The sequence below is a fragment of the Amblyomma mixtum genome, chromosome 5 (assembly GCF_055824585.1).
Source record: "Amblyomma mixtum isolate Tamu chromosome 5, ASM5582458v1, whole genome shotgun sequence".
NCBI classification, from domain to species: Eukaryota; Metazoa; Arthropoda; class Arachnida; order Ixodida; family Ixodidae; genus Amblyomma; species Amblyomma mixtum.
In genome coordinates, this window is record NC_143016.1 from 197327489 (window position 1) to 197349205 (window position 21717).

Here is a 21717-nt window from a genome sequence, read left to right on the forward strand (position 1 = left end):
TCTGATGGCCCATGGGCTCATTATCATCAACAACAACCTGACTACTCCAACTGCCCTGCCAACAGTCCTGGTGTCCTACTACTGCTTTCATCAGGCGGGGTCGATGATTAAGAAGGGCAAACAATCTTCTGAATGCGAAAAACCATGTGAAATCACTCGACTGTACGGCATTTATTTCCAGCAGCTTAAATTATGAAACTCCATCATTAACATCATAACCAACCTGATTACACCCACTGCAGGGCAAAGGCCTCTCTCATGTCTCTCCAGTTAACCCTGTCCTGTGCCAGTTGCGGCCACCGTATCCCTGCAAACTTGTTAACCTCATCCGCCCACCTAACTCTTTGCCGCCCCCTTCGACACTTAGCTTCTCTTGGATCTGTTTTGTCGGTTGAAGAAAAAATGCAATCGCTAAGAATTGCGTAAATCCCTAGAATATCGAAAGATATGAAGCCGAATTTTTTTACAGTAGGAAATAGAGAAAATGCATTAATTAATTTAATATCAGCGAAGGTTATGGGCGAAGGTCAATTCGCGGAAGAGCACTGAAAAAACATGGTCTCCCATTAACCAGCTACGCGCAAAGCAATGGTTCCCTGTGAAGGACTCAGTGGGGCGTAGTTTTTCAGAACAGCCCATCATAATGTCCAATGGAGACAGAACTCGGCCCCACTGTCAAGTGTTATCATCTGCTTTTCTTTCTGTCTTACGTGAGTCAGAAGTATTCGGAATTATGCTTCGCCTTAAGTACTTAAAATTGCCGACATAGGTAGTTTGTACATAAAGAACCTTTAGAGAAGCTTTCAAGCGTTGAACTATGTTATGCTCTGTACATAAAATGGGAACTTTGATTTTCGCATACGGCAATAGTTCACGCAGATGAGTGGAGAGTTGCACTAGTTGGTTTACGATCATGTGGGGAACAGCGCTAACACACGACGGAGCGAGAGCACAACACCGGGGCTGACTAGCAACTGGCGTTTATTTCAGAAATATATATATATATATATATATATATATAGTATTCAGTAGGGGTTCCAATGGCCCAGTTTACTAGTTTAGGTACAGTATTACGACAAACGCGACTGTTCTTTTAACGTTTATTTTGCCAACAGTTTCAGGAATGGTATTCCCTTCGTCAGGGCAGGCTTACAATCAACTGTTGACAATGAACAACTGTTGGCAAAATAAACGTTAAAAGAACAGTCGCGTTTGTCGTAATACTGTACCTTTATATATATATATATATATATATATATTCTTACGCCCAGGGTTTATTGAGACCGGGACGGAGGACTGAAAGCAGCTGGGTCCGCTTGCCGAGCACGAGACGCCACCAACTTCGTTCTCCTCATCTTCGGCTTATCCAGCAGCGCCGACCACGCAGAATGGGTATTGCCTTTTCATGGGCGTCACACTTCCCCCTACGCAGCCGAAGCCCGCTGGGCGCGTTAAGCAGCGCCGCGCGAATGGTAGGGCTTCAGCCGGGCAACGTGAGTGACCGGTTCGCGCTGAACGACGGCCGCTTGCCGTGAGACGAGCTATGCGGTAATTGAGTTCTCTAATTTGGTCAATAATGACGTAGGGTCCATCGTAGTGGCACAGCAGCTTCTGAGACAATCCTCGCTTTCTGATAGGCCGCCACAACAAGACTAAATCACCGGCACTGTAAGTAACGCGACGGCGGTGGGCATCGTAGCGCGCTTTTGACCGATCTTGGGAGGCGAGAACACGAAGGCGAGCAAGGCGCCGGGCTTCTTCGGCGAGACAGAGTGTCTCAGCGATAGAGGGATCTTCATGGAGCTCGTCAGAAAATGGTAGTATGGTGTCCAGGGTGTAGCGTGGGGGGCGTGCGTACAGTAAAAAGAAGGGGCTGTAGCCAGTAGTCTCATGGCGCGCGGTATTGAACGCATACGTGATGAACGGCAGGACGCTATCCCAGTTCTTGTGCCTTGAATCAACATACATTGACAGCATGTTAGTGAGCGTGCGGTTTGTGCGCTCAGTGAGCCCATTCGTGGATGGTAAGGCGAGGAATGGCGAAAATGTGATGCGCAGGAACGGAGAAGCTGCTCCACGACGTCAGCGGTGAACTGCCGACCACGGTCACTAATGATAACTTTTGGAGGTCCATGACGGAGAACTATGAATCGGAGCAGAAAAGAGGACACATGATACGCTGTAGCCGAGGGTAGAGCTGCCGTTTCACAATACCGGGTAAGGTAATCGACGCAAACCACTATCCAGCGGTTCCCATGATAGGACTTTGGAAACGGGCCCAGCAGATCTATGCCCACTTGCTCGAACGGTGCTGCAGACGGTGTCACAGGGTGAAGCTGACCAGATGCAAGGCTAGTAGGTCGCTTGTATCGTTGACACTGAGTGCAGCTGGCGACGTACCGCTCAGTCGTGGCCCGCATTTTCGGCCAATAGAAGCGCGCCTCGGTACGATGCAGCGTCCGTGCCGAACCAAGATGTCCAGATGTAGGGTCATCGTGCATGGCCTGCAAGACAGAGGAGTACAGGCTCTTCGGAACTACCAGCAGGAAGCGCTGGCCCGTAGGAGAATAGTTTTTCTTCCACAAAAGACCATCTCGCACACAAAAGTGGCTGACGTTGGAAGGGTCTTCAGCCTCCGCAAGGAGAGACTGTAGGGTTAAGTCTTCTTGCTGTTCCGCTTTGAACGTTGCGATATCAGGAAAAACAGGTGACACTGACGCGACGCAGTGGTCCAACGTATCGATGTTAGACTCCGACTCAGGAAGGGGTAGCCTCGAAAGACAGTCCGCGTCAGCGTGACGGCGACCACTCTTGTAGACGACTGTGTAGTCGAACTCTTGTAGCCGGAGAGCCCACCGTGCAAGGCGTCCGCAGGGGTCGCGAAGGTTAACGAGCCAGCAGAGGGCATGATGGTCGGTGACGATGGTGAACGGTCTTCCGTACAGATAGGAACGGAAACGCTGCGTGGCGAAGACGACGGCTAAGCATTCTTGCTCAGTGACTGTATAATTGCGCTCCGGCTTGCTGAGCGAGCGACTCGCATACGCAACAACGTGCTCTTTGTTGTCGCATCGCTGGACGAGAACAGCGCCGAGGCCAACACCGCTGGCGTCAGTATGAATCTCTGTGGGAGCGGAGGGATCGAAGTGGCGAAGTACAGGGGGGCATGTCAGGAGGAATTTTAGTTGGCGAAAGGCGGAGTCGCACTCAGGTGTCCACTCGAAAGCCACATCTTTGTGAAGTAGACCAGTCAGGGGGTAAGCTACGTCCGCAAAACGATGAATAAAGCGGCGGAAGTAAGAGCATAAGCCCAAGAAGCTCCGCAGCTCTTTAACAGACTGTGGTGGCTTGAACGACTCGACAGCTGCAGTCTTGGCTGGATCAGGCCTGACGCCGTCTTTATCAACGAGGTGTCCAAGCACTAACGCTTGACGCGCACCAAAGTGGCACTTTTTAGAGTTAAGCACAAGGCCAGCTTGGCGCATACAGTCGAGGACGAGAGCTAAACGGTCGTTGTGCTCACTGAACGTCTTTCCGAAAATTACAACTTCGTCGAGGTAGCACATGCATATTTCCCATTTCAAACCGCGGAGTATAGTGTCCATAAATCTCTCGAAGGTGGCGGGCGCATTGCAAAGGCCAAATGGCATCACATTAAATTCATAAAGGCCATCAGGCGTTATAAACGCTGTTTTTTCTTTGTCCGCGGGATGCATAGGGATTTGCCAATACCCCGACCGAAGATCAATAGAAGAGAAGTAGGAGGCTGAAAATAGGCAGTCGATGGCATCGTCGATTCGAGGTAGCGGGTATACGTCTTTTCTCGTGACGACATTCAGACGACGGTAATCCACGCAAAAACGCCACGACCCATCCTTCTTCCGAACAAGAATTACTGGAGCAGCCCAGGGACTCGACGACTCTTGTATAACACCTTTAGTTAACATCTCCTTCACTTGCTCATTGATCAGCTTACGTTCAGACGGGGCCACTCGGTAGGGCTTTTGCCGGATCGGATGTGAGGCGCCAGTGTCAACCCTGTGAAGGGTCCGAGACGAGGGGATGGAAGGTGGGCCACCGGGCTGTGAAAAGTCAAACATGGTGGAGTGTCGCAGAAGAATGGCCAAGAGATCACGGCGCTCATGCGTCGAGAGCGAGTTGTCAATCATGCTGAGTAGCTTGGGCTCGTCACAAAACTCTGGCGCTTCCGCGTGCAAGGCGTCGGTAACCAAGGCAACGGACACTTGTGAGGCGTGGCTGCACGACGCAAGCTTCTGGCCTTCAGGCAAAACTACCGCTTCTGTAGAACAATTCACTGCCCATAATTCAGTGCGACCGTTGGTGACGGAAACCATGGCATGAGGAACCAAAATATTCTTCTTCATGCAGGTAAGATGGTTCGGTTCCACAGTCGCATCAAACACGTCGACAGTGGTATCGGGGCAGGAAACCGGTACGCATACGGCCGAAGAAGGAGGCACGACAATATCTCGGGTAACAACGAGCACACTCTCTCCACTGCAAGAGCCTTCCACAACGCCAGTGGTAAAACATTTGCCGACGCTGAGCTCACCGGTGCGACAATCGACGTTGGCGCCACACATCTGCAAAAAGTCGAGCCCAAGAATGACGTCGTGTGTCGATCGGGCGAGCACCGCCATTTCCGTGCTGAACACTTCACCACTCAAAGAAACCTTAACAGTACACACTCCGATTGCAGGCAACGGTTCGCCACTCACACCACAAAACTGTACATTTTTGTCCCACCGAGACAAAACTTTGCGTCCAAGGAGAGACTTAAATGCAGCGCTCATAACGGAAACAGTAGCACCGGTATCCACTAAAGCCATTACAGGTACACCATCCACTAGCACATTCACTTTGTTCCGCAACATAACTACAGGCAGGGGTATCACTTCCGGCGGCAGACTTCCAGCGACCTCACCCCCATCGGTCGCGCCGACTAGTTTTCTGGCGGAGGCGAAGAGGAGCGGCGTCGGGGTGATGGAGATCGACGAATGCGGGAAGCTGGAGGTGGAGTCACGCTTCTATCCGATGCCGGTGAACTATTCCGCATTTGTGCAGGCCATCGGTTGTCGACATCAGGCGGGTAAGACGGGCGCCGAGAAGGTACAGGTTGGTAATCTTGCCGCGGAGGATAGCCTGAGGAGCCGTAACGCGATGGTTGGCGGCGGGGACAAAATCGTGAGATGTGACCGGGCTGACCGCAGCGGTAACACACAAGAGAGGGACCAGGAGCACGTTGAGCCGGCAAGTAGTCTTCGTGCCTAGTATTGGGCCAAATGTTCTCGTCGTATGTGGCCGGCGGATGTTGGTAAAAGCGGGGCCGGTTTTCTGGAGGCGATCGCGGTCGCAGCTGTCGGGGCACCCGGTGGTCCTCAAAGTCCGCTGCGTTAACTGCGGCTGGCGGAGGAGGGCGCGTGGGATACTCAGGGGAAAGCTCTGAAGAATTCCGAGTGAGTTCCAGCGACCTGGCCAACTCTTCGCGCACGATCTGGCGGATCGTGGAAGCCAGATCACACGATGATGTGTCTACGGCTGCCACCGTTGTCACTCCGGCTAAACGTCCGAATTTCGGTATGATGCGACGCATCTTCAATGTCTCAAATGTGCGGCAGTGCTGGATGACGTCAGACACAGAATCTAGACTTGCTTTGCCGATAAGAAAATTGTAAATGTCTTCTGCAAACCCTTTAAGTAGGTGACCAACTTTATCTTCTTCTGTCATGCCAGGAGAGACGACCTTGCATAACTTTATAATTTCTTCAATGTACTTTGTACAGGTCTCTCCGGGAAGCTGAGCCCTTTGCGCAAGCGCTTGTTCAGCCCGCTTCTTCTTCGTGACAGAGTCGCCGAAACACTTCTTTAGCTCCTCTACAAAGCGGTCCCATGTCGTAAATGAATCCTCGTGGTTGTCGTACCACGTTAGGGCCGTGTCGGTCAGGGAAAAGACGACGTTGGCAAGTCGGGCAGAAGAGTTCCACTTATTGTAGCGGCTCACCCGTTGGTAGTGGGTAAGCCATTCATCCACGTCCTCGCTGGTTGAGCCTGCGAACGGCCGTGGCTCCCGGAAATGCTGCCATGAGCTGCTGGGCACAGACCTCGAAGCGTCGCCGTCCAGGGACATCATTGGCACAGAAGGCGGCAGACCAACAATGCGACGACTGCGGCGAATGTGAATCTGGGGATCCGTCTTCGGAGGAACCTGATTACCCGGCACCTTCCACCAAGATGTTACGCCCAGGGTTTATTGAGACCGGGACGGAGGACTGAAAGCAGCTGGGTCCGCTTGCCGAGCACGAGACGCCACCAACTTCGTTCTCCTCATCTTCGGCTTATCCAGCAGCGCCGACCACGCAGAATGGGTATTGCCTTTTCATGGGCGTCACAATATATATATATATATATATATATATATATATATACCGCAACTCCGCAATCAAGACGAACATATTCAACTTGCTGCGCGGAAAGATGGCGAAGAAGAAGGCACCTGCTCAGCTCATGACAAAAGAAACTTAACTAGAGATGAACAGGCAAAAAGGTGAACGGCGGGTAAGAAAATTATTAAACTGCTGCAGGCGCGTGTCAAGGATGAAATGAAAGTATATGGCGAAGTGAATAGCATGTGCTCATATCTAAAGGAGGAAAAGGGGGCAATAAAACAACACCAAAAACGAAAAGAACTGGTGAAAACAAGCAAGGACAACACCAACAAGGGTAAAGGAACATGAGGGGGGCGACTGGCTAGTATCTGGACTGATGCCCAAGAAAAGCGATTTGTTTTGAAAGTAATGTGATAGACGGCGCACTGACACAGCTATAATATTTCTTATTGATGATAAAACCTTCACAGATTTCTCGGGCATGCTGGCTGGAATATTTCTTGACTATGCGGGTTTTGTCAAGCAGGGGAGAGCATTTGCATTTCATGCGGTGAATGATTAAGTTAGACCCCATAGTGGCATTTTGAGAGTTAGCGTGCTCGCGCAACGTATCGTTAATACGTCTTTCAGTTTGCCCTACATTGGGCCTGCCACAGGAAAGCGGAATTTCTTACGCAACGTTTTTCTTACACGTTTTGCACGTAAGAAAGGTGTTTTTTCTTGCATTCAATCCGTTCAGTCTCTTGAGCACAAACTTTGTTCGGGGCAGAAAAAATTACACGAAATCCAACCTTACCACCTATATTTTTACCTTGTGGGACACGCCATGCACGCAGGGAACAATGACTGTGCGCGATCGTTCGATGTCCGTATGTTTCTTCTTAAAATTTCCGCGGAATTCCTCAACAAGTTTTTCTGCCAGGCTCCGCAGCAGGTTCTCCGCGAACTTAGCGGATCTGAGCCGGCTCACCTGCGAGAAGAAGCTGGTGAAGACATGGTGGTGGCATGATCTGTAGAGTGCATTTGTGATTGTGGACGTGGGGATACCTCGTTTTATAAGCTTTAGGTGAACGGCAGCATGACCTTCTTCGAACGGGGTGCATACTGCCAGCAGATGTGGCCAGGCGAAAGGTGCAGCAAAAGATCTAGAAGCGAAGCTTGTAGCCTGTGGCATGTTCAACCGTTATGGAGCGATCTTTTAGGTGCAAGGAGAATTCGGTGATGATGCGGACGGCCTCTTCAGAGGCGTTTTGGAACGGGAAACTCTTGAAAATTACAAGATAGTCATCGGCATATCTGAAAATTTTGTAATGTGTTGTGGTCTCGAGACTGTCTGCTAAACTTTTGTTATGTCGTGAAAGTGATAAGATGAACCTAACTCATCTAAAAAAATGGCTGTGGCTTAGCTAAGGATAAGCGAATAGCTCTCGCTGCTTTTCAGCCAACTCCCAAGCTAGCACTTCTGGATTGGTGTTTCGGCGCCGTCCGACTGTTGCTTCTTCTTCTCCTTCCATGGCGAGTGTCTGCGCCTGTTCTATGGGCATGCGCGCCTTATATACCCGTCCTTTTAAATGTGCACTGCGCATGGCTGCGGCGAAAGGTCAAACGGTGGCGAAGATGGCCGCCTCTTCTATGGCCGCCGCCGCCGCTCACGCGTTCTCGCAACGCCTTGCGAAAGAACCTCGTCCTTTTGGGACGGCGGCGGCGACCGCGCGGCAGCGGCGAAGGGTAAAACGGTGGCGAGGAAGACAAGCGGAGAGGCTCAGACGACGGAGTGAGCGCGCGGTGGCGACGACGGCTGCGGCAGCAGCGGCCACCTGCGCTCCGCGTGACGTCGCTCGGTTTCGCGCATGCGCAGCTGTGGCTAAAATTGATCACGGCGCACGCCAGACCCGGTGTTGACGAGCCTAGTGAAGCTTATCGGTTCAAAAAAAGGGTAAAAGAGGCTGGAAAAGATGGGCTGACAGTATTCTTTTCGGCAAAAACACACAAGCCGGATGTTCCCCTGCGCACGATTGCCAAGGAACTGGGATCTCGGCAAGGTGCCCTTTCCAGGTTCCCCAAAAATGTTTGAAGTTCCTTACGCTTATCGACCCATTTAGGGTGGCTAATTCGAAGCAAGAATTGAACTTTTCGCGCAAGAAGATCTCTCTTTGGGGTCTGTGCAGGGATTCTCAACTGACGTTGCAAATCTTTTCTACTCAATTCCCACAAAAGATATTTCAATTACATGCTTTCTTCCAGCTCTAGAAAAGTCTTGGTCACACAAAATGCTTGAGGGTGTACAAAAGCAGGCGAGTCGCTTGACTAAGGCAGGCTTTCCTATAAAACTGGTGCCATCGGTCTCTGAGAGCCTGATATAGAGGTAAAAGCTGGGCAACATACACAGACGACTGAGCGACAAGCTCACGAACCGGCTAGATGCGTGGCACTGCTCTATGTTCGCCAGCTTCGCACCATCTTAAAAAAGGGGCCATGAAAGCCAAGATAAGGGAAGTGCTTATTGCATCCAAAAAACTCAAAAAACTTTGCAGAGTTGTAAATAATGACTCCAACGAGAAACTGCCGTGTCCCATCAAGCATGGGAAGCCATTTTTGGCCTGCAAGAGAAATGTAGTCTACCGAATTCCACTAGCTTGCGGAAAATGCTATATCTGCCAAACTGGCCGTTGTATCGACGTTCGCCTCATGGAGCACAAGAATCTGGAAGTTGCTATATCAGACCTTGGATACTTGGCGGCGCACTAAAAACCATGCAAATGTAACGACAAAAATTGTACCCCTCTCTCTGATCAGACACATGTGATATATGTAGACGCAGACCAGAAGGAGCGGGAGGTATTGGAAGCCTTTCTTATTCACATGGGAAGGCAATCGTGTGTGAGCAAACCGAATGTTTATCTTTCTACTAACGAATTGAAGTTCCTGTATCGCGAAGGACCGTCACGCATGCGGTTTGATTGTTGTTTTTTTGGCACCTGATAGTCACCTATATATGCGTGGTATTTTTCGCGAATAAAGTCACTTGATGTCTAACACCTGTGTTGTCTTCTTCAACTCTGTCGACCCTGTTTTATAGCGCTGCTACTATGTCCTCTCAAACGTCGTGGGAAAGACTGTTCCAGTCACATCTGCACTAACTAAAAAACAGCACAATCGATAGGAACCATACCCGAAACTCCCTTAATAATACTTTTCCATTAGCAACCTGTCTAAAACAAGGCGATGTACTTGTAAAGAGACCAAAAGTTGACGGTGAACGCCCTCGTGCACGCATGACAAATTACTCAAACGCACTTCCCAACGTTAACATTGTCCTGCGGAAATATCACCATATGTTAGCTAGTAACGACTGCCCGAAGAAAATATTTACGCTGCAGCTAGGGTGACATAGAGAGGCATCACACCCCTGAGAGATATTCTAATTTGCGCTTGGCTTGATAAGACACTGCCACCGACAATAAGCTCATGCTCTTGAAGCAGATGCAATACATGCAAGCATTTACATAGCGACACTACTGTTAGAAGCACGGCGAGCGACATCATCTATAAATACTAGCGCTTACTGATGGTGAAGAAAGAACGCCGACCACTAGAAAAAACAAAGACAACAATTGTTGCTTTTGTTTTTTTTTTCTTTTGGTGGGAGCTCCTTCTTCACCGTCAGTATGTTTGTCCCCGACCAAACAGGCTTTCTTCCAACTCTCGACTTCTTCAAATACTAGAGCTCTTCAATTGTCTGTCTTCTAATGTTATCTGCACGCTTGAATCTTGTCAGAAACATTGTTTCGCAGAAACCGTAAAACCAATCAGCGTCACACTAAACGGCCACCGTGCTGGCTCTGGAAAGAGCGCCCAAAGAGCAGTGCCGGAACATTTTAATCAACGTGGCCAGAACTTATACGAACTTGAACAATTTTTTCTCCAATTGGACTTAAAGTCAGCATGCAATAGCAAATAAAGTGAGCCATTCCTAATCCACAAGTTGAAAACCTTACAACCAGCAGCGATGAACATCCTTCCAAAGGCAACTTATAACATCTCCTGTACATTCCGGCACTCACGTAATTCTCTGAAATGGTGATGCGCGTCTTCAGAGCAAAAACAGAAAAAAATTAGTTGCGGTTCAACTACACTTGAACCTAGTTATGGAGCAAAAGCTATGGCGCGTCGGGCAACCATACGCAGCTTGGCGTCTGTAACGCGCAGTGCGTTCCGGACACTGGATAGCCAGCGCACTTACCCTGCCACCCTGCCACCCTGGCAAGTGGAAGGTAACGGCTGATCACGAGATTGATTCATTTCAATTCAATTAATTTATTTTCAACTCGAGGTTCAAAGCCTCCAGGCGAAAAAGCTGTTCTACGACAGCTTGAAAGCTGCCTGGGGGCCCATACTAGGCAGCAGTGGTTACAAATTAAATTACAGTGTGAGTACACATCTTCAAACAATCATTCGAACAACTATACAGCACAAAAATTAACAAAGCAATGTTTGTTAATGAGAATTCCAGGTGATCGGCGTTCGGCCTCAATTCTTCCTGAACATCAGAAAAGATAGCGGAATTCACATATGTCAGTCGTACTCTAATATAAAGTTAGCATGATTATTGCACACCGGTTGTTTAGTGGGTTACAAAATATTGTCGCAGTTGTTTTTTACTGTAGGTCTCGAAATATACATCCTTCTTTTCATAATCGTTCAGAAGAAATGGAAGCAGGTACTGTAGGGACTGACAGAGATAATCGGTACAGCGGTGTGGTACAAACCATATGTCACAACTGCGAGTACGACCATCGCTTTTTTGTTTACGTAAACTTGCGGTGTTCTTTAATAACGTTTGAAGGGAATTATTTGCGTAAAAGAAAGTGTGCAGTAAGCGAAATTCTAGATAATGTTTTGCTTTTATTATTTTTTACTTCACAAACAATTCTTCTGTCGGATGGTAGTACGATACATTAGCAATATTACGAAGAGTTTTTTTTCTAGAAGAGCCTTCTGGCGGGCTAGTTGGTGCTTTTCATTCATGATTAAACTGCGCGAAGAAAACACGGACAGAGACAGAAAAACACGTACACACACTGAGCGCAGAACTTCCAACTTTTATTCGAAAAACGCTTCGGGCATTACCTTTTATACGCTCTAAACAACCACCACATGACACAGCCGGTATAAAAACCGATAAGTATTGACAGTAACGTGTACATGATGCGCCGACCGACCCATTTTTTTCTGTAGAAGGAAAATTGCGTTAATGTTGCTGATCGTTGTTCCCCAAATAAGCGAGCAATAGTTTAAATGTGACGTGAATAATGCGTGGTAAATGTGAACCTTTATTTTTTCCGGGAGATGATGTCGGCATCTGGCAAGTGCTCCCGCAGCTGACGATAGTGATTTGCGCAAGAAATCAATGTGGTGTGTCCATTTCATATCAGACGAGAATGTCACTCCTAAAATCCTATGTTGGTTGACAACTTCAATAGTACCAGTACCAAGTGTTAAAAGATGATGCATTATAGCCTGTTTGGCACTTGGTTTAAAATTTATGGCTTTCGATTTTTTTGCGTTAGTGTTAAGACCGTTGGCATTGGAGCAGTTGATTATCTTTGTCATCTCAGTTTCTGGTTTAGCAATCACCTCTTTTATGCGATGACCAGAAATAAACACGCTGGTATTGTCAGCGTAAAGAACATAAGCATCTGAATTGGGTTGAACAATGTCATTCACATATACGTTCAAAGGAAATGGCCCCAAAAGACTGCCTTGTGGCACACCAGATGAAATGCTTTTAAAGGATGAGGTGTGGCCCCCAATACTGACACATTGCATTCGATCACTCAAGTAAGAGTTAAACGACAACAAAGATACACCGCGGACACCGTGAGTACTAAGTTTTCCAACAGAATTTTATGGTTTAGAAAGTCAAAGGCCTAGCTGTAATCTATAAAAATACCAAGCGTAAGCATCTTGCTTTCAATATTTTTGATGATGAGCTTTTTCATTGTTAGTAGCGCTGTTTCGGTTGATTTGCCTCGACGGAAACCATTTTGGTACTCTCGCAATATGTTATGTCTGGAGACAAAGTTTTCTATGCGCACCAATATTATTTTTTCGAGGCCCTTTGAAAACACGGGTAATATAGATACTGGCCTGTAGTTAACCCCGTCGTTTTTTTTTGCCGCCTTTAAAGATGACCGATACCTTTGATTTTTTTCATGCGACTTGGGAAACAGCCAGTTGTGAGGACGAGGTTGAAAATATATGTCAGGTGAGGCGCAATAAGGTCAGTTACGAACTTGACAGGCTTTATCTGAAGATCGTCGACATCGACTGAGTTGGTGTTTCTCTGGTTCAGGAATGCGCTACAAATTTCGATTTCATCCGTTGGTTCCAAGACTACGGTGGCATTTTGTTTGTCAGTGGGCGTTGACCCTCTTTTGTCGCAGGTTGGTTTTATTATGTCTACAAAATGCGCATTGAAATGCTCAGCTAAAGCTACACCCGAAATACATTTGCCACATATTGACATTTCAGGGGGCTGCATTTCCGACGTATCCTTTGAAGAATTTCATTAATCACCTTCCACACTTCCCGAGGACCGGTTCTTGAAGCATCAGATATGAGGACCGGTTCTTGAAGCATCAGATATGAGGTTATTATAGTAAGCGATCTTTGCTCTTCTTAACTTATTGCACTGAACTTATTTCGGTATTCCTTGAAGTCTGTTAGTGCTGTCATTTCTCTCGTACACAAGAAATCTTGGAAGGGTTTTTGTTTCTCCTTAATCGCCTTCAAATGATCGGGTGTTATCCATGGCATCCTTACTTTGTTCTTTTTTCTTGCTTTCTTGTATGGAAAGCATTCGTTATAGAGACAGCAGAACATGAGCAGGAATTTGTTGTAAGCTTCAGAGGCATTATTCTCGTTATAAAGGGGAGACCAGTCGTTGTTTGATAGGCGGGCCCGAAAGGATTTCATATTACCATTCGATATATTCCTATCAGAGGTACGTCATTGCTTGTTTTTTTCTCGTGGTCAATAGCTGCAGTACGCAATAAATATTGGGCAGTGGTCGCTTAAGTCATAGAATATGGTGCCAGCGGTATGTACGGAAATGTCTGAGTTGACAATGAAAAGATCAAGGACAGACTCGCCTGTTTCGGTTACCCGTGTTGGTGTATTGATAACGGAATAAAAGCCAGAAGCCAGAAGTGTGTTATTGAACTGAACGGAACGGAATTTCCAGCTAAGTTACTATTGAAATCGCCTCCAAGAAGCAAACGGTACTCATGAAAGGAAGCCTACTCCAACATTTCTTCGATGAAGGTCAAAAAATGGTTCTTGTTTCCGGAAGGAGGGCGATATACTACAGAAAACATATCTTTCCCCCTACAAACACATAACGCCTCCAGATCAGGAGTAGTACACGTGAAACGGTGCTCCACTTCGCAGGACACATCATCCCTGATATGCATCGCTACGCCGCCGCCACGTCCCTAAGTTCTGTTTTGGTAGTAGTGTTTATAGCCTGCTAATGTTAGCGTCTGGCTTTCATCGTGATACCATGTTTCCGTGATCATGATGACATGCATTCAGAAACGGAATTCGTCGAGAAACATAGTGAATGGTTCTATCTTTGATGCCAACGAACGTGCATTGATATGGACAGCCGATGTTAATGCCTGGGTTCGCGCCTGCAGTGCTATATCAGAAGGTTCTTTTTTTGTTGTATATAAACGATATTAACGCTGATGTTACTTCTTCGTTCAGAATGTTAGCAGACGACTGCGTGATTTATAGAATTATAGATAGTTCACTTGATGTGCAATGCCTGCAAGACGACTTAGATAAGATAGCCATGTGGTGTAATAATTGGGACATGACTTCGAATACTAAAAAGTGTGTACACGTCACCTTTTCAAGGAAGCGCTCCTACCCTGCTTATATCTACACTATAAACCATGCGGCCTTGAAAAAAGAACAGAATTTTAAATACTCGGGCGTTTATCTTACTGCTGACCTGAGGTGGTCAAAGCATGTTAATTACGTCGTAAAGAAAGCTGCTGGTATATTAGGTTTCTTAAGAAGAAATTTCAGCCACCTTCCACAGCATCTCACAAAGCAGCTATATTTTACTCGCGTCCGCACAGTACTCGAATATGCATCAGTGTGCTGGGACCCGCAAACACAAGAACTTATTGACAAATTGGAAAAAATTCAAAATAGGACAGTCCGCTTTGTACTTGGAAACTATTCCAGGACACTCAGTATCTCGGAAAGCAAAAGGAATCTTCAGTGGCCAGAACTTAAAACTCTAAGAAGAAATCTGAGATTAAAATTTTTGCATAACATTTTCTATTCCAAGACTGGCATAGACGGATCAAAATATTTGAAGCCACCTTTCTACGTCTCGAAGAGAAGAGACCACATTTTAAAGCTTCATGAATTTCCTTTTAAAGGTGACGTACTCCGTTATTCGTTTTTTCTGCGAACAGTTCGCGAATGGAATGCTTTGCCGCCACATATTGTTAATGTTCTACCTAATGATGCCTTTTTTCGCGCGTTAAGTGCATGATTTTTTTGTTTTTTGAATGTGAAAGTGCCCCCCTGCTGTAATTCTGAAAGGCGATGCAGGTACCAAATAAAAAAAAAGAAGAACGTGAGCAGAACTCTCGATATAACATGATGAGGACGAAAGCAAGGAACTAGCAACACACCACCTTAGTCAATCTTTGACAAGTCTTTATCGTGTTCGTTTCGCACCACGTCGCTTCCCTCAGCTTACCTCTCAAGTACTTTTCCGTTCCTGGCCCATACAAACTTCCAGTCGAACTCACGTTTCTTTTTTATCGCCAAGGAAAGAAGTCGCTTCAGCGTAGGGCAGAGATGTTCGTTAACGAACACACTTTCTCTATCTACGAAGCCGACTTGTTCATTCGTAATGTATTTGCTTCGAGCCTTTTCCTGAAGAGCATCTCTTTTTTCGCGGCATTTCAATTACACAACTATGTTGCTTTTACCTTCCTCACGAGTTGGCATGCGATGACAAACGGCTATGTCATCAGTAGTGATAGTCTCGCCTATAGCACTGCCTACCTTTGTTACCAGTTCAGCAACATTTGCATTTTCTTTCTGGACCAGGCCTTTTATTTCGACATTACATCTTCGAGAGTACTGCTCTGTTTGAACCATTCTTCGCTGAAGCTGTTCAAAGGAATGCTCATTAGCCTTGACCGTTTTCCGCAGACTTTCATTCTCTTTCTTAAGATCTTTCTTTTCATCTTGTTGTTCAGCTAGTTTCTTTTTGATTTCCTCAAATTGTGCATTGATAAAAGTCATGGAATCTTTCAAACTTTTCATTACAGCACGAAGCTCGCGTAGTTCGCTTCTGGCATCCCTGTCATCATTCGTCGAACCTTTAGGCATCACTACAGGTACACACAAAGAACAAAAACTTCGGCAGCAGCAACAGCAAAAACTACACAGTTCGCCCGTTCGACGAAGTCAAATGGATACACCAACCTGCAGCGTAAAACACGCAAACTTCACCCAAAGAACGCAAACTTCCGTATCTCCGCACACTTCTTAATCCCACCCGGCCACCTAACTTTCTGCCGGCCCCTGCTTCGCTTGCCTTCTCTTAGAACCCACTCTATTACCCTTAAGGACCAGCGGTTATCTTGCCTTCGCATTACATGTCCTGCCCAAGGCTACTTCTTCCTCCTGATTTCGATTAAAGGTGACATTAACCTTCGTTTGTTCCCTCACCCACTCCACCCGCTTTCGATCTGTTAACGTTACACCTCTCAATTTTCTTTTCATAGCTCACTCCGTTGTTCTTAACTGAAGCTGAACCCTCTTCGTTAGCCTCCACGTTTCGGCCCCATAGGTGAGTACCGACAAGATGCAGCCGTTGTATATTTTTCTCTTGGGGGATATTGATAATTTAACAAAACTTCTGTTTGGGCTACATGGTGCATAGCTTATTTTGAAACGAATTCAAGCGCAGAACAACACGCACACAAGAGAGGAAAGACACAGGACAGGCGCTAACTTCATCTGATTTATTCGCAGGTAAGAGAGCAGATTATATACATAAATGGAGACATGCGCAGTAAAGAAACACATCGTCAGTTCACAATGCGTGCTCGAGATACCTGTACTCTGCGTGCAAAAGATTAACAGACGTGTCACTCACACAGTCATGCCCCCTCTTCCTGATGTGAAAGGCTTCTAATAGTTCACGTGCCGTCTTATCACCGCCTCTGCCAAGTATCTTTATCTATTTCAGCCGGGCGGTGTGTCAATGACCGGGCGGGGGAACATTTGCGGGCGTTAAGGGGCGGAGGGACACATTTGGCAGAGCATTGTGCGAACTGCAGAGCGTGCGAGCCGCGGCTGAAAGAGATAAAGATACTTGGCAGAGGCGGTGATAACACGGCACGTGAACTATTAGAAGCCTTTCACATCAGGAAGAGGGGGCATGACTGTGTGAGTGACACGTCTGTTAATCTTTTGCACGCCGAGTACAGGTATCTCGAGCACGCATTGTGAACTGACGATGTGTTTCTTTACTGCGCATGTCTCCATTTATGTATATAATCTGCTCTCTTACCTGCGAATAAATCAGATGAAGTTAGCGCCTGTCCTGTGTCTTTCCTCTCTTGTGTGTGTGTTGTTGTGCGCTTGAATTCGTTTCAAAATAAAATATTGGTAAACTGCCATTCATGATCTAAGAGAATCTGCCATATGCGCTCAAACCCATTCTTATTCTTCTAGTTATTTCCCTCTCATGATCCGGATCAGCTGTCACCACCTGCCCTAAATATAGAAAAATTCTCAGAATATAGAAATATTCTGCTTCCTGAAGCTCGCCACCCATTGCGAACTGCTGTTCTCTTGCTAAACTGTTGAATATTACTTTGGTTTTCTGCATTTTAATCTTTAGACTCACCGTTCTGCTCTTCCTGTCTAACTCATTAATCATGCTTTGCAGTTCATGTCCTGAGTGACTTAGCAAGGCAATGTCATCAGCGAATCGCAGATTACTTAGGTATTCTCCATTAGCTCTTATCCCCAACTGTTCCTATTTCAGGCCGCGGAATACCTCCTGTAAACAGGTGGTGAATAGCATTGAAGAGATTGTGTCTACCTGCCTGACACCTTCCCTTATTGTAATTTAATTGCTGACTTTATGGAGGACTATGGTAGCTGTGCAATCGTTATCGATATCTTCCAATATTTTCACACAACACTCTTTAACACCCTGATTCTGCAATGTCTGCATGACTCCTGAGACTTCTACTGAATCAAATGCTTTCTCGTAATCAATGAACGCTATATATAGAGGCTGGTTTTATTCTGCGCATTTCACTACCACCTGATTGATAGCGTGAATATGGTCTATTGTCGAGTATCCTTTGCGAAAGCCTGCCTGATCATTTGGTTGATTGAAGGCTCAGGTTGTACTGACCCTATTAGCGATTACCTTAGTAAATACCTTGTAGGCAACAGACAGCAAGTTGATCTGTCTGTAATTTTTGAAGTCCTTGACGTCTCCTTTCTGATGAATTATGATAATGCTAGCGTTTTTCCAAGCTCTAGGTACGCTCGAGGTCACAAGGCATTCTGTATACAGGGTGGCTAGTTTTTCGAGTACAATCTCTCCTCTATCCTTCAACAGATCTGGTGTTATCTTATCATTACCAGCTGCATCTCCCTTTGCATTGCTCCTAAGGCTTTTTTTAGTTCTTCCCTCCTTACTGGCACGATGTCCTATTGCTGTGCTCTACTGCCTCTCTCAGCAACATTCTGATTGCAATCGCTACTGTATAGATTTGTGTAAACTCTTCGGCTACTTTAACGATCTTATCCATATTGCTAATGGCATTGCTCTCTCGGTCTCTTATCTCATATATCTGGTTTTTATCTACGCCTAGTTTTCTCTTCACTGCTTGTAGGCTACATGCGCTTTTTGAGCATGCTCGATTTCCTCCATGTTAAACTTTCTGTTGTCGGCTACTTTGCGCTTATTTATTAACTTCGACACCTATACTAATTCTATTGTGTCTATGGGGTTAGACGTCCTCATTCGTTGGTGTTTCTTAATCAGATCTTTAGTCTCCTGAGATAGCTTCCCGGTATCCTGTCGAACCATCCTACCACCTACTTCTACGGCGCACTCCGTAACGATATCTGTGAGAAGATTGTTGTTTCAACATTACGGTCGTCTCACTTCACTTAAAGCGGGAAATCTGTTCCGCAGCAAAATCCTGAGTTCCTCTACTTTCCCTCTTAATGCTAACTCGGTAATAGGCTTCCGCTTCACTAATTTTCTCCGATCCCTTTTCAAACCTGAGCTAATACGAGACCTTACCACTCTGTGGTCGCCACAACGGACCTTTCCGAGGATCGCCACATTCCCTACGATGTCGGGGTGAGCGCACAGTATGAAGTCTATTTCGTTTTTAGTCTCACCACTGGGGCTCTTCCACGTTCACTTCCTGTTTGCTCGTTTGCGGATGAAGGTATTCATTATGCATAAGTTATTTCTATCTGGAAACTATATTATTAACTCTCCCCTGCCATTCCGAGAGCCTATGCCATTTTCACCAACTTGCTTCTTGCTTACCTTCGGATTGCAATCGCCCATCCGTACAGTGTACTGTCATTTTACTTAGGTCATTGCAATTCGATGTCCTCATAGAAGCTTTCAACGATCTGGTCATCATGGCTTGATGTAGGCGTGTAGGCCTGCATCACCTTCAGCCTGTACAACTGAGAGGAGGAATTTATTATCGTCAGCACAAACCTCAGAAACCTTCTAAAGTACTGGGGATAATTTAAACGGGTCGTGAGAAGTCTTCTGAAAATTTTAAACGATGTATGTATTTCAAATTCTGAGACTTCATTATATATTATACCTTGGTTCGTTTCATCGTCTAGGTTGAGTGAATACCAAAAAAAAATTAACTTTTGGATTCCCGGTGGGCGTCCCTAAAATCTACAGCAAACGGCATCCTAAGCAGCCAGTCAGAGGATCCTGTCATGAATACAACATGACGGCTTAGCGAGTCCTCTTGAGCCATAGATGACCGAGGTCACAGCACCATATGGACTCGTGTGGCGTCAAGACAACGTCATAGCACGTAATTAAAAATTGGCCGATATTCCCTAGCTGAACCGTCGCCTGCTAGAGCGGAGTCTGCTGTTGGGAATAGAGAAAGGGAAAGGTCTTTAATAAAAAACAGATTTTAGCCGGCGTTAATATTCGCTGATATGCTACTCTGCAAAGGGGAGGGAGAAGGAAAGTAAAGATGGAAGAAAGGTGGTAGGAAAAAGTGCAGTCATTGAAGAGTGTTCCAACTCAATAGTTCTCTGCATGATTGCTTCTTTGGATGGGACCAAAGCCATGTTCTTTGAATATACAGTGCGGTGATAAAGTGGTCGGGCAATTAGAGTTTGTCTAAAACACAAATAGCCTCTAAATAGGCAAATAAGAATAACACTGCACATCGTTGCTGCCTATAGCAGCCTAAAGGCCCTAATGTACAGTCCACTGTGAGTGGCACTTGGGTGACGGACTGCATGCATTGTTCATAGGACGCATGTTCTTTGGCATACGCTGGACATTCGAAGAGAATATTGTAACGAAGACAGGACTGGCACAGCTCACAGTTTCAGCAAAGTTCAGCGCACAGCAGAGAACTCACAATATACTGACTCGCTGACCGAACCACACACACACTTCGTCTTCGTCGACCGACACACTCACGCTTCGTCTTCATCGTCGGCGCGCTCCCTTGAGTACGCGCCATTACCCCCTCCGTCAAAGCTGCGGCCCGACGCCGGGAACGAACACGCAGGGCAAAGGTACTGTTCGGTATAGAGGGCGGAGGGCAGAGAACACGGAAAGCTGTTAAGCTGCTAAAACGGCGGGTTGCAGCCTGTCATGGTAGGGCTTCATGCGCACCACGTGGACAGTCTCGGTCGGATGGCGCCGACGTGGTAAGGAGATCGAGACCCGTGGGACAACTCCGTAAGTGACGTCACCAACACGACGAACCACTTCGTACTGACCGAAGTAGCGTCGGAGTACCTTTTCGGAGAGTCCGCGGCGGCGCACAGGTGTCCATACCCACACAGAATCGCCGGACTCGTACCGAACGTATCGATGTCGGAGGCTGTAGCGGCCGGCGTCGAGTTCTTGATGTCGAATCCGGCCCCTTGCGAGTTGGCGGGCTTCTTCAGCCCGCTGGACGAATGTGCCAACATCAGCATAGGTGCCGATGTCTGCGTCGTTGTGACCAGCGGGGTGCATAGCATCCAACATGGTAGTGACACACCGTCCTTAGACCAGCTGGAAAAGTGTAAGACGGGTAGTCTCCTGTTCTGCCGTGTTGTAGGCGAAGGTTGCATAAGGAAGAACGTCGCCCCACGTGCGATGCTCAACGTCGACATACATAGCAAGCATATATCTGCAGGCGTCCGGTTGAGGCGTTCAGTCAAGCTGTTGGTTTCGGGATCATAGGCTGTTGTCTTCCTGTGACTGGTGTGCGTACGTTCGAAGAGAGATCGCGTTAATGCCGCCATAAAGGCGGTTCCACGGTGTGTGATCACGACTGATGGCGCACCGTGACGCAAGACAATGGATGTCCTAAAAAACTGAGCCACTTCTGCAGCACTAGCGTGGGGAAGCTCCTGTGTCTCGGCGTACCGCGTTAAGTAGTCCGTCACCACAACAATCCACTTGTTCCCAGAGGAAGACAATGGGAATGGGCCCAGGAAGTCTATGCCCACTTGTTGGAAAGGGGTTGTAAGCGGTGGGATGGGCTGAAGAAGCCCTGCAGGTTTAACTGGTGGTGTCTTCCATCGCTGGCAGTCACGGCAGGTCCTCACATATCGCTGGACTGATGAGAGCAGCTTTGGCCAGTAATACTTCGCACGAATGTGGGCAAACGTCCGGGTAACAGCCAAATGACCATGGCTCGTCGTGGCAGGCGTGCAAGATTTCTGGACGGAGTTCGGATGGCACTACCAGACGTTCTTTACAAGAGGAACTTCGAGCATAACACGGAGAGAGAGAGAGAAAAACTTTCATGATGATTCAACTCGCCCAACTTTCAACCTTACTACTAGAAAAACTTTATTATGGCAAGTGTGTTGACCCCCCTTGGGTCCCTGGACCATCACACGGTCCCACTCTACGTCAGAACCACATGAACTTTCCGACGTAGGGTGGGACCGTGCGATGGTCCAGGGACCCAAGGGGGGTCAACACACTTGCCATAATAGTTTTTCTCTCTCTCCG

General features: G+C 47.0%; 2 protein-coding genes across 6 annotated transcripts in view; both read right to left on the reverse strand.

The window, feature by feature from the left end:
* The window catches only part of LOC149345374 (alkaline phosphatase-like), a 244372-nt gene that overhangs the window by 97137 nt on the left and 125518 nt on the right, over positions 1–21717 (reverse strand). The window lies entirely within an intron of this gene.
* LOC149345375 (uncharacterized) lies at positions 4961–20739 on the reverse strand. Its single transcript, XM_089542828.1, has 2 exons — positions 20506–20739; positions 4961–6241 (listed from the first exon to the last, which is right to left on the reverse strand). The coding sequence occupies exons 1-2, from the start codon at positions 20737–20739 to the stop codon at positions 4964–4966; spliced, it is 1512 nt and encodes a 503-aa protein (XP_089398954.1). The 3' UTR covers positions 4961–4963.